The sequence below is a fragment of the Mustela erminea genome, chromosome 1, assembly GCF_009829155.1.
Source record: "Mustela erminea isolate mMusErm1 chromosome 1, mMusErm1.Pri, whole genome shotgun sequence".
NCBI classification, from domain to species: Eukaryota; Metazoa; Chordata; class Mammalia; order Carnivora; family Mustelidae; genus Mustela; species Mustela erminea.
This window is the reverse complement of record NC_045614.1, coordinates 154,031,086-154,044,604: the sequence shown is the minus strand read 5'-3', so window position 1 is coordinate 154,044,604 and position 13,519 is coordinate 154,031,086. Positions and strand designations below refer to the sequence as shown.

At 46.1% G+C, this 13,519-nt stretch overlaps 1 protein-coding gene across 1 annotated transcript in view; it reads right to left on the bottom strand.

The window, feature by feature from the left end:
* FSTL1 (follistatin like 1) overlaps positions 1 to 13,519 on the bottom strand; it is a 51,610-nt gene that overhangs the window by 16,696 nt on the left and 21,395 nt on the right. The window contains exon 3 of the mRNA XM_032347595.1: positions 987 to 1,091. Coding sequence (XP_032203486.1) covers positions 987 to 1,091 — 105 coding nt within the window. The remainder of the gene's footprint in view (positions 1 to 986; positions 1,092 to 13,519) is intronic.

Here is a 13,519-nt window from a genome sequence, read left to right as displayed (position 1 = left end):
ACATTCTGGGGAGGGCCTCCTAAGGTTCCCAATGGATCTGGCTAACACATTTCTAAGTTGGGGGACTTCCTTTCCGAGACAATGAATCTGATTCTTCACCTGGGGACTAAATTAGGTATATTTATTTGCAGAAAGGCGGATATATTTCTAGGCTTGTGTTGATTTGACAGAAAGGGGAAGGATGGGATTTATGTTTGTCTGAAGAGTGAGAAGTTATCAGAATCCTGCTTACAAAAGAAGTAGTCTTCAAAAGCTCACATGGCTTTTTAAACCTCATTAAAAACAAATAAATGAAAACCCCTAAAAAAAAAGACAAAAACCTTCATTTCATCTAGTGGTTTTCTAAAAATGTGCATATCCTTTGACTTGGCAAGCCCTAGTGGGACTCAATCCTATAGAAATAAAGGCTGCAGCATGTAAGGATATTTGCATAACGGTGTTGTTGTTTCCAGTGGCAAACAACTCGGGAAACAACCTAATGTCCACCTGTGGGAAAATTATTGCGTAAATATGCCATTACAAAGTATTTATTATGATCCCATTTTTGTATAAAATGGGGGGGGACCCTGTATGTTTATAGGGGCATAGAAAAGCAAGTGGAATAATATATACTGAACTGTGAACACCGGTCATCTCAGACTAATAGGATTTGAAGGTTATTGGGAAGATGATTAATTTTATGTTTATATAAATGTCTGTATTACTTGACATATATAAAGCATTATTAATCTTATAAAATATAAAATCTTATTTATAAAGCATTAAAATCTTATAAAACTAAACATCTTTTAAAAAAAGAAAGAATATCCCTGCATTTGCATCTGGTTTTTAACTTCTGGGACCAAAATCCCTTGTCCTTCAGAGGGACACAGTATGCTTTTATAAAGGTGATGAAATTGTTGGCTCTGCCGTGCTGACTAGTGGCTCCAGCAAGGTTACCATTTGACCTTGGCTATTGTTGTCTGGCTCCTGAGCTCAGGACTTACCTCAATGCAGAGGCAGGTGGGCTCTCCCTTCTCTGTGACTGCACATTCCCGGCCAGCTCCACAAAACACATTGGCACAGATCTTGGATTTGCTCCTTAGTTCTTCCTGAAACACAAAATCATAAAGGAAACCATGTCACGGAGATGAGACTGTCAGGGTGTAAGCCAGTGGTTGTGGCAGTTACTTTCCATACTTAGGTCATGGTCTGGAGTTGGAGCTCAGGGTTGTTGGAGGGTCCTGAAAAACAGATAGAAGCCATCCCCAAGAGCCAGCCCCAGACTTGCTGGCACTGCTCCAGCCTAGGACCAGCTACCTCAAAGTCCCTCAGATTGTTTCTCAAAGAGCAAGAAACGCTTTCTTACGTGCTTCCTTTCCTTTAGAAATGGTTCATAGAAATGAACACCCCTTCTATGTGAACACTACAGTAAAGAGCCATAAAGGCAGTCTCCGTCCTCAGAAGCTCCACGGCTCCCTGAGGAAACTCCCAAACAGAGACTTAGAAACATGGAGATGCAGGAACAGGAACACTAGGAGTCAGAGGGCAGAAGGAGGGCAAGAATCAAATGAGGCTTTCTGAAGAGAGGATGCCTTAACTAATTCCTAAAGGATGAGAAGAGTAAACTAGACAGAAATAGAGACATGTGAGAAAAATACAGCTATCTGAAGGACCAAAATCTCTCTGAGTGGTATTCAAGGTCATATCATTTCAAAAGGCAAAAGAAAGACAGCTAAACCATTGGGAACGTGGATTTGCTATTATTCAGTATGGTCTTATTCAGCCCCTGTCCATATCTGCCTCCGGCTCCAAGACCAAGAGGGCCAACTCGGCCGACAGACAGAATTATCCTCAAACCACTTGTGGTCACACATTCCTGTTCAGACATGCTCAGCAGAACCTGCAGGCAGGGAATGGTCCCAGTCTACGCCACTGAAAATGAGAGTGTCTGTAGGCACTAATCTGTCGGTGACACATTCCTTCTCTCACATTAATTGGTGGCTAAAAAGCAGCCCCACCTCATTTGCCACCTCATTTGCCATGCAGGCCGGCAGCAGTGGTGGTTGAAGAAAGGAGAATGTGATTCCTCCAGCCTCTGTCTGACTGCTCCCGCCCCCTCTGTAGCAATGACTGTGACAAAACCAACAAACATGGCAGGAGCTGAGGGAGGTGTCCATAAAGGCAGAGGAGGAACCTCAGATTCCACCCTTCAAACCATGCAACTCACACTCACAAAGCTCGTAATACTAAAATTCTTGTGGTCGGTAAATGTTTCGTATCTAAGAAGAGGTCAAAGAAAACAAAAAACAAAGTAGATACTGAGAGCTGAGGGCTGTGCCCAATACAAGCTGGTCTGCTGCCACCTGGAGGCTGCTTTGCAAACTCCAGGTTATTATTGTCTCCCCTCAGCCATCTTGCCTGTCTTGCAGGGATCCCATTGGTCCAGAAACTCGCGCCATGCTCACATTTCATTGGTTCATAGGCTGTTGCTAAACCCATTCTTTTTTGGATGTTGCTAAGGGGAATTCAATAAAGCTGGCAAGCAGGGAAGAAAAGAGGAAGTAATTCCCAGACTGCTGGGATGACTGGAGAGCTGTTGTTTCCTAAACCAGGAGTGGAGATAAAATCAAGCATATTCTCTGGGCCGGCCCTAACTGTGCCTGGGAAGGGAAAGCAGCTCTAAAAAAGGAAGAGGAAAAGGCTATCGCTGACCAGTGTAAAAAATCTCAGATAAGACCACCTTCTCGCTCCTTCATGAAACAACACTCTAACCAAGAGATACAGACAAATAAGTTCATGAAAAGGCATGCCCTGACGTAGGCCTGCACTCAAAAGACACCAGTATCCAGCTGCACGGGCAGACCTTTTATACTCGGCTGTACGTCTGTAACTAGTCGCTTTAATTCTTTGAACCTTAGTTTCCTCATCTGTAAAATAGGGGTAAATACCAGCCCTGTCTTGCGAAGATGAAACAGTGTATTTGGAAGGGCATCATAAACTGAAAAGCAAGCAGATTCCTGCAGAATAGCCTGCGGCACGCACAGAGCTCCTTTTACCTTCTGTTGCTGCTTTTAGTGAATAGAGAAACGCTTTTCCTTCCAAGCTGAATTCAACCTAAGTCATTTTTTCAGAAACAGATCTCCAAAATCATTTGAAGAAACAGTCTCTATTTAAAATATAAAGCCTCATATTTGAACAGTCCAGTTCAAATTTACAAACTGTTTTCACACATACGATTTCATCTCACTGAATGAACAACCCTGCAAGAACATGTCTATTATTAACCTCATTTTATAGGAGAGGAAACTGAAGATCAGAAAGGTCAAGTGACTTGCCCAAAGGTCCCAGAGCTATAACTGAGAGGAGTGAGGATTCCAACCTGGAACTTCAGACAACAGATGAGTAGGTTAAATAACTAGAACATGACAGAGCTAAACTCCTACCCAACAAAAGGGAAAGCAGTTTTCTTCTATTTGATTGACCTTCATAGCTAGAAAATTTAAGGTTAAGGAGATTGTGATAACGATGTGACTTGCATAATTAGCACCTGTGAGAAAGCACTTACAGGTGTGTCAGAGAGCTAGATTTGAATTCCCACATCCCACCTCTGCTCTTTCCTTGCCACAGCCATGGGCAAGGTACTTCCTTTAGACCTCAGTTTCCTCACTTGTGAAATGGGACCTCTCATCCCCGCGAGGGGTGTGTGAGCAGTAAAGGAGAGATACCGCCTGCAGTAGCGTGCCTGCCACATAGCTGAGAGCTGCCATGGTTACTGACTCTCAGACAATTTCCCTGCTGAGTGCTGTTCCCACCTTGGCTGCCATGTCCCCCACCCAGCTGTGGTTACCCTGAAATGATAATACTGAGAGCGGAAGGACTGACTGAATGGAAAAAACCAAGGGCTAACCATCCCGCCTCCTTGCCCGGTTAAGAGCAGAGAGAAGAGGGGGCCCCCCTCCGGCTCTAGTCACACAGGCATTCTTCTTTGCAGGTGGCACATCTGTCAATAGGTGGCAATCTCCCTCTTTGTCTTGCAGAACCCGCCGCCGCAATGCAGAGATGCAGCCTTGGCTCCTGCAGCTCCAGCCTCCCAGCCAGGGAGCTCTGGGGCAGGAGGTGGGAGAGCAGGGTGGGGCGAGCACCCTACAGCCACAGGCAGCAGGTACAAAGAACTGGATTTTTGCCGGCCTGGGAAAGAAGGTTCTACGTGAAGTCTTCCATCCTCCCCAGGTCTTCCCATTCACAGGCATGCTTCCATGCAGAAAACAACAATGAAAATTTTCTACCTAGAGGGGGCCTCTTTGTACCATAGAAAGCCCTTCAAGCCCTCTCTTCTGGGGGAACAGGTTTTCAGGAGCACCCCTGAGGCTCCCAGGAAGTCCTTTAGCATGGTGGGTGGCCCTACCCTCTGCTAAGCAGAGGGGAAGAGCATCTTGAGAGGAGATACATATGGCATAAACAGGCTCCAGGGACAGGGCAATCGATGGCTGTCTTTTGGGGAGACGTGGGGTGAGAGACCCAGAAATGAGGCAGGGCAGCAGGTGACAGGGAGAATGTGGTGCTTTGGAATATTAATTTGTGTCTGGTCCCTTCCACCTCAGAAATTCTGACTCAAAGCACAGGGCAGCCTCAATGGAGAGAGGCTGGAGGCAGGGGAACCTGCCAGGTGGAAGGTCGTGATCTAGTGGGGGTGACAAGGGCCGAAAGTCCAATGCTAATATTAATTAGAGCACTAACAACTGAGTGAGACTCTTCATAGTGATCTCTGTCCTCACAATGTCTGTACAAGTTTCCATAATTTTAGTCCCATCTAACAGATGGGGAGGAATTCAAGAGTCAGAAAAGCTCTGTGATATACAGAGGCCACATAATGAAGGAGAGCTGAGTCAGGACCGGAAGGCTCCGGAACCTCAGGGACGAGTCAAGGAAGGGAGCTGTGAGCAGAGGGGACAGCTACAAGGGCTGGCACAATGAGAGGCCACAGAGCACAAGGCAGTTCTTTTAGGAATTAGGTCCCAAGGCTATGTGAGAATTTCATCTATGACTAGATAACCACACTGGCATATGAATTTGCTCTAGGAATGGGGCTGGGAAGGGGGGCATGTTCTGAAAGTGTGGACACTGATATGTTAATTAAAGTCAACAGAATACTTACTCCAAGCGGAGAAACACTGGATTTCTAGCTTTGATGTTCTGCATCATCCCCCTGACCTGCTTCTGTGTAGTTCCCTTGGTAAAAGACTGACTGGGAACATTGCGAACTTTCACTAGGTGAAAACCTTACTCTCTGAGCAACTGTTAGCCATTCCATGACAATAATACTTTATTCTAGCACAGCAATTTCAACTAGTCTGTAATTTTCACTATCATTTTTAATTCTCAAAACCCTTGAGGATAGGTGGGCAGGGGTTACTTCTAAGGCACTTCCAGACTCAACATCCAATGACGAAGAAGATACTGAGGCTTGGGGCTACCTGTGACTGGTCCGAGCCCTCACAGTTGCAAAGCTGGGTCCTGGCCTAAGGTCTCCAGACTTTAATTCCAGCAAACTTTCCACAAACCACTTTGCCTCCTTACAAATCAAAGCTAGAAAAGGTGTTGCTGTGGGTCCAAGGTCTAAAAACACAAATTAGTTTTGCAATTAAAAAAGATCCTTTGCAAACAAAGTCCAAAGCAACTTATTTGCAAAACCGCCAGAAAAGGTGATGGTGCGTCTGAGTTGCCGGGCCGACCAGCATTACATCCAAACGCAAACTATACTTTGAATGTTTAGAAAAAAAAAAAGCCTGAAGTCAAACAGTTTCTGGAAGAACAGTGTGCTTTGGCAGGGGAGGAAGCTTGTAAGCAAAACCATAAAACTGTCAGCCCAATAGATCATCATTTCACGAAAGCGAACTCGGTCAGCTCTGAAACCCCCATCCCTTTCCTCCTTCCCAACTTTCTTTTTGGGGAAAAAAAAAAAAAACCCTACTTGCGCCAAGGTGGAATTTTGGCTCCACTGGCCACTATTTTGTGACAGAGCAGCTTTGTTGACGTGAGAAAGGCTCTCCTTGCTTTGCCAGAATTAGTCATGGAAACTTCACAGGAACACCAGGGCCCCTCGGATACATTGAGCACCACGGAGTTTGGGACAAAGGAATTCACAGAACTGGGGAGAGCCTGGGGGAGGCCTGGGTGGGGCACAGGGTGGGACGCTGGCTGCTCTCAGGCGTTCTGGCATGGAACCCAGTAGCACAGGCTTGAGAGAGCCAAACCTCTTCAGGACCTTGAAATCTAGCTGGAGCGCCATGTGACCTTGCTCAAGTCTCTCCGATTCTTTTGCTCTGAAAAGGAATATCTTGCTGCATCCCACCTACGCTAAGGAAAGAGGTGGAAGGCGATTTCTAGCAGCTGTTCTGAGGCACGGGGCAGGAGCTCTGCATCTGCAGGGACCGTATGCCTCCGCAGATGTGGTCACAACCAGCCCCTCACCTCTAGGTGAATGCACCAGGCCAGATCCGGGTTTGAGGGATCCTGAAGCTTAAACAATTTGAGGGGCTCTCCCTGAGGAATAGAATACACAATTATGCAAAATTGGGCTTGGGGCCTTGTGAGTAAGGTCTGAAACTAAAGCTTAATTAGCTCACAATAAATCTGACTCTCTACCTACCCTATTATTTTCTTCATAAACAAGAAGGTCTTGGGGCCTTTAGTCTATTAGAACCCTCTTTAATATTTTATACATGTATAGCTTATCTCAAGTGAACTCCAAGTGTCTGCACATTTTGGCTTCTGACACACCCACCACAGTGCCCTGCCTGAGAAAATCCACAATAAATGTTTTTTACATTAAATTTCACTGGCAGGGGGGAGGGGTCCAAGTTAGTGCCAATGTCAGCAGCCAGTGACAGTGGCACTCAGGATATTTGGGGGAAAGTGTGGCTGGCCTTCGTGACATCAAAATAAGGGATGTATCACCCCAAGAGGATTAACTTTAGGATTAAAAAAATAATAATAAAAAGTCTATTATGGACCTGTCATTTAAGAACCACTAATTCTCCTTTTTATTAATTTCTTCTTTTAAAAAAGATCTTATTTATTGATTTGTCTGAGAGAGAGCATGAGCAGGGTGAGTGGCAGGCAGAGGGAGAAGCAGGCTTCCCTCAGAGCAAGGAGCCCCATGAGGGACTCGATCCCAGGAGCCTGGGATCATGACCTGAGCTGAAGGCAAATGCTTAACTGACTGAGCCACCCAGGCGCCCCTTTGTATAATTTCTATGTTTAGCTTCTATCACAGCGTATGGGATTAACATGTTTCTGACATTTTCATCTCATTATGTGATAATGTATTATGTGTCTAGAAATTACTACTTTCAAATTTCCAAAGGGACAGGCTGTTTACCTTAACCATTATCTTACGGATTCTGTCACATTCTCTGTCTTGTCTTGTCAGACTCAAGGATCTAAACTGCTCCTAGGGAAGATTCCTCATTCTCCCGGTGGCACATTCCCCATCCCTGGAATGACTCCCACTTCATATTCTTAGGTCTTTCTTGACATGGCCCAGCCCCAGCATGGCAGCCTAGATGCTTGGTTTCTATACAATCCTAAATTCCATTTTCTGTGATGGCCTTGTTTAGTCCTAGTAGAAATATAGCAGCATTTAGTAAACACAGAGTTGGAAATATGTTAGGTTCTTTCACCCAGGACTGAGAAAAATCCCACATGGATCTATGAGGTCTGAGGATTCATCCCTGTTGGCAGTGAGGAGGCTCTGATTCTAGCACCCCCGGAGGGCGCTTCTGCTCTCATGCCCTCATAGCATGGGTCACAGTGATGCACTGGGGTGTCCCTGTGGAGTGCCACACTGTCTCCCCAACTTAGGCACATCAGTGACTCCACTCTGACTGACAGGGTCTACCAGGCTCCCCGGTATCCTTCTATAGTTCTCATAGTGATTCCTGGGAGTTTCCAAGATATCCTGTCAGTCTTCCTAAGAAGCGTTTTCAGTAAGGCCCCTAGTTGTACAATTGTACCCTTCAGTTTCTTTAGAATTCCTAGGTGGGACCTTTTAAGCCAAACCACTTTTTGCCCTGAATTGGTTTGTTAGGTTTGATCGTGGTACTCATTTTCCATTCTCCAATCATTTGCGTAGGACCTGTCCACTTCAAAGGACAAGGCTGGGGTATGGATAGTCCTACAGTCTTCTTCAGTAAAGACAGGGACAAAGAATTCAAATCCACTAGAGAGCATATTTGATAAGTGCCTATTAAAAAACCCACGAATGATAAGAGCCTGTGACCGGTGTGATGCAAGTTCCATGTCATAAACCCGAAAGGAGGGCAGGACATGGCCTCCACCTTCTCAGGAGTTTCTAACCTTGGTTTGGGGCAATGAAACTCACAAACACAGAACAAAGTACAGTCCTGAGTAAAGGGGGCTGCTGACTCCAGGAGATGGGGCTTCCTGGATGAGAGGGGACATGAGCTGAGCCCTAAAAAATGGTAGGATCTAGATGGAAAAACTGTAGGTTTTTGAGCAAGAGGGTCTTAAGTCTAGTTTGGCAGTGGTACACAGGAGGAAGTGGGTGAGGCAGAAATGGGGGCACAGGAAACTGGGTAGAAAGTGCCGGGAATGATGAAAGTCTCATGTATGGTGGTGGCATGGATACAGAGAAAGGCGGGAATTCGGGAGAAAATTCTAAAGAACAGAGATCTGGCAACAAAGCAGATAGAAGAGAGGAAGGTGAGAATCTAGAGAACTGCCAAGATCCTTGGCTTTGAGAGGCTGAAGTTTGGCAGCGTGTCTTCCAGAATCAGAGACGAGGCAGAGACTGAGGAGGGGAGGGGTCGGTGAGGATTTGTCAGTTATGGACTTAAGTCTAAGAGGACAATACAGCATCCCCCTGACAGCTGAAAATAAAGGATTAGAGAAGCCCATCTGGACATGATCCAGGTAGGAGTGAGAAATGGGGCCAAGGGAACAAATGAGCTCAGGAAGCAAGGGTGCGCATGGAGGCCTGAGGTGGCCAAGGAGCAGGAAGAAGAGGCTGCCACCCCCGCTCCACCTGGGGGGGTTCTGCAAAGAAAAGGTGCCTTCCCATCGAAGCAGATGTGACTCTGGACCAGGTTACAGGGCTCAGCAAGCAACCCAGGTTGGATTTCAGCTGCCTTCCCCTCCTCATGCAGTGAACAGCATGTATGACTGTCAGGAGGACTCTGAGGGCAAAGCAGCCAAGAAGGCAGAGCAGGCACATTGAGAAAACTGGGAGCAAAATCAGGATGTCTAGAGAGCTCCAAGAAATGGATGAGGAATGCCATTGTAGGAGAGATGATTTGGCAAATGTTGGGATGAATCAGCGAAAACAAAACAAAACAAAACAAACAAAAAACTACAAAACAACTTTGAAACTTTTGCTGAAACCTGAACCAGAAGCCAGACCAGACAGAGGTGGTGAGGTCCTACGTAAGGAGAACCTACACAGGAACCTGAAGAGAGGCCCTGAACATACCTCTCTCTGCCTCCAATACTGGGTGACTTAGGGCAAGGTGCCCGATTTCTCTGGGCCTCAGTTTCCCCATCCATAAAAGAATTGTAGATGATGCCCAAGTCCCTTAAGCTGTTAAGATTCTCTTAACTAGAAAACACAGACATTTGCCATTTCAGATATTCTTGAATCTCAAACTTTAATCTCCTAAAAAGGTTAACCTAGAAGCCCAGACTAGAGACTGGTTATGTACAGAGCCTCCTGTGAGTATTTCAGGGTTTTTCTGGTTTTCGGTGGTAGAATTAAAGTTGAGTTTGTAGTCCAAGGATTTTCATAAGCAATGTCTTTTTCATTCCCTCCTGGGTCATGACAGAGGAAATCAGAGGAACAGTAATGGGACCCCAATTGAGTGCCCTGATTTCACTCTTAGTTGACTGGTTGAAACTCTCTACTCCCTTTGAATGCCATTAATGACATTTTTATTCTATTTGTGTTTGCCTTGCAAGAAGAAAAGGGAGAGAATAGCTAAAGGAAATTCACATGAGATTCACAATTCTTCATTCCTGCCAAGAACCTGTCACTGAAGTATGTCTGGGACTGCCAGGGCTCACATTTACTCAGCATCCATGCTCATAATTATTTCCACATGTAGTTCAAGGCAAATGGTTGATTAAAAGTTAAAACAAAACAAAACAAAAAACACCCACACACCTAAATCCCAGTACCCTCCACTAAGAAGATGGGGGAGGAGCTCCAGAGTAGCTCCAAGAGGTTGCTGAGAGAATGTTTTGCAAGTGTCCCCTGTACAGCCAGCCACATCACACCAACATCCCCACACATCCCTCCATACATTCCCAGCACTCCATCCCAAGCCAATCCTCCACCTCTCCAAGCTTCGCCAAGCACTGAACCAAACACAATTCATATTCTTTGAACTTCTGAGTGGAATGTAGGATTTATTCCTGCTTTGGTGGAAGGCCCAAGAGATGGACATAGGCTAAGAGCTACAGGTTCTCTTCACCCCTTTTGCCCTGGGCTCTACTGAATTTAGGTAGACCCTGGGTAGTTCCTGATATCACAGACTAGGGAAGAAATCCAGGGTGTGGAGAACAGTGGTAGCTTCCCCAAGCGGGAGAACAGTCCCCACATCTTCAGCTCCTTTCCATGATCCCAATTTGCAAATGGCTTCCGTTAAAACTAACCGAAGTTAACCCATTGTTTCCCAAGGTGGTGCACGTGAACTGGCACTGATTCAGATGCCTGACACTGTCATCTACTGATATCTACTTGGCCTATTTAACAAGGCCTTTGGCAATGACTCAGTCTTATTCCTGTCTCCCGGGTGATTTCATTGTTTCTGGGGCCTCAAGATCCTTGACCTCCTCACCTCCAGTAAGCCTCACTTCTGAGGTCCTCTGGCTATGGGGAGCTTCAGGAAGTGTTTGTGAGTACAGCAGGTAACTGTAGCAGACTAAAATAAAGGGTACAGGGCTCCTGAGGTCCTTTTGAAATGAAAATTCATTACCTTTGAAAATGTCAGCACCGTGAAGTATTGTTAGATGCCTCTCTAACCTTCAAATGGGCAGAGAATGTCCCAAAGGACCAGCTAAAAAAACAATGTCACCATCTGGGAAGTCTGATTTATTGTCTGAATTACACGAATTCTTCCTGTCCTTCAAGGCTCAGCTCAAGTTACACAACTCTATCCTCGGTGACCTTTCCCTCTGAGTGCTATGAGCTCCTCCTTCCATCTCTAAATTTTCATTCTTCTCTGCACAAACTCATTTGATCACTTTCTAAAAAATGTAATTGATTATGCAGACTTTGTCTTCCCAGCTGAACTCTAAGTTCCTAGAGGACAAGGCTTATGTTCTAAAGTCTTTCATAGGTCCGGGCATAGTACACGGTGCCATGCCATCTACTTTTGCTGAAAGTATCCAAGAGCAACTGAGCCACACTGCCCTAAGGACCTAGAGCAGGGGCAGAAAGACGGCCCCTGGGCCAATTCCTCTCCTAGGGCTGCCTCCTTTCAGAATCGGGGTTTTCTTAGCAGGGGGAGGGGGGAAATAACCTAAAGAACTCACCCTTCTCCACAGGCCATAAATATTCAGCCTGTAATCTCCCTAATGAGAGATTGTTTTTGACCAACGGAAACACACTGGGGTACATGTGTGTGTGTGGGGGGTGATGTGGATAGGAGAGCAATGGGGGGTGGAAAAGGCTTTCAGTCATTTCCTTTGTCCACAATTAATGTATAATCTAGCAGTTGTGCTGAGGGAATGAGAATGGGAAAAGGGAAAAGAATGGAAGAGGAGACAATGTGGGAACGCAGGATACTTCGAAGGAAGGCAAAAGTGGGTGGGACTTCAGAGTGTAGGGCAGAGATTGACGAAGAGCTGACTGCCACCTTGGTGACCTGTACAAGGGAGAAGCAGAGACAAAGATAAGTAAGAGGAGCCAAGAGAAATTGTGAAAACGGGACTATTACCCAAGGCAACTGTTTTGTGTTAACACTTCTCAGGAACACTGCTCCTACATTGTCCTGTAGTAGTAGGGAGGCAAGATGGTCAGTCTGCCTAGACATGAGAAAGAATAAATTGCCGTTGCCTTATCCCACCTCTCCCCCATGTGCAGAAGGTTCTGAGGGTCTCCAAGCACTCCCTTCTGGCCCATCTGCTAGGCTGACTTTACTGTGGGCTGGAATACACTGAAATGGGAGTGGCCAGGGAAGGGCTAGACCTTTGCTGTGCCCAAGCGTTTTATTTTCCAGGGTGCTGGGCATCTTGAAAGGAACTGTGCTGTCCAACCGAGAGCTGAGACCATGTGACAGATGGGCAGGGATCAAGGGGGAAGATAGCAAGGAGGTGAGGGCTGACTGGAACAAAATGGAGCAGAGAGACCCCAGAGACCAGTGTGAATCTCTACTTTAAAAACACAGACAAAGCCCTGGGACTCAGGGGGCAGTGTGGCTCCAAGGCAGCTGTCAAGTTTCTAGCATCCTGGCAATTATTCTCCAGCCCGTGGAATGCATAAGGGTTAAAACACAGCAAGAAACTCCACGCTAAATGAAGTCACCATATGTGTGGCTCCGTATGGTTCTAGGAGAAGCAGACAGATGTAATTAGAAGTTCTTAAGACACTGTGTTGCCATGGCAACTGTCGGCCAGGAGAACCTGGAGTCCAAGGAATACAGTCTTCCAAGGAAATGCCAGAGGCGGGTGGTGTTCATCATCCTCCGGTTCCACAGGCAGGGCCTCTCTACCCCCACCCCCCTGCCCCTGTTTCCCTACCCTTGCACAGTCCTACACTCTTGGGGACCCTCCCTCTCCAATTCCTTTTCATCCCCACTTTCTAGGCCCCAGATAGGCACCCAGAGCAACTTCAAATGCAGATGAAGCATTCCCTTCAGATGGCATCCAAAGGCAGCAATTAAGGAGAAGTCGAATCTTGGGAGAGTTTGTACAGGTGACATTGTTCTCTGGGCAGTCTCTGGTCCCAGGGGCTTTCTAGATCTGAGTGTGGGGATCGCTAAGAGAAGCTGAAAGCTTAATTTACATATCACTCTGGAACCCAGCTCCTCTATGAGGCAGAGGCTGGATGGGTACCACAGGACAAGTAGGGGTACGTGAGTTTGAGCAGGGGAATGTCTGCTCTTAGTAGGCAACCCTGCATTTTATCAGCCAAACTGGAACATTTTCAGAGTAAAGGGGGACCTTTAAAATAGATCTACTTGGACAATGGGCATAGACTGTGACATCTGGTCACCTCAATTAACAGGCCACCTAAGGGGGAAATTACTACTTTTATTTTACGGAGTGGAAATTTTAACCTGGTGTCTATGAGCCCCCAGAAACCCAGCTATGGATTTTGGGACTGGATTTTCCTAAAGCATAACCTAGAAAAGATGAGAAACTCAAAGAAAGTACTACTCTGGGTATGAACTGCCTTAATCTCTCAATTCGATGGCAACATGAGGCTATTCATGGGGTTCTGCTGTTGCAAAGCTGGGGAGCCTGAGCAGACGGGACCGCTTTCCTTTAAAATCTCTTTGTCTTACAAATCCTTCTAGCT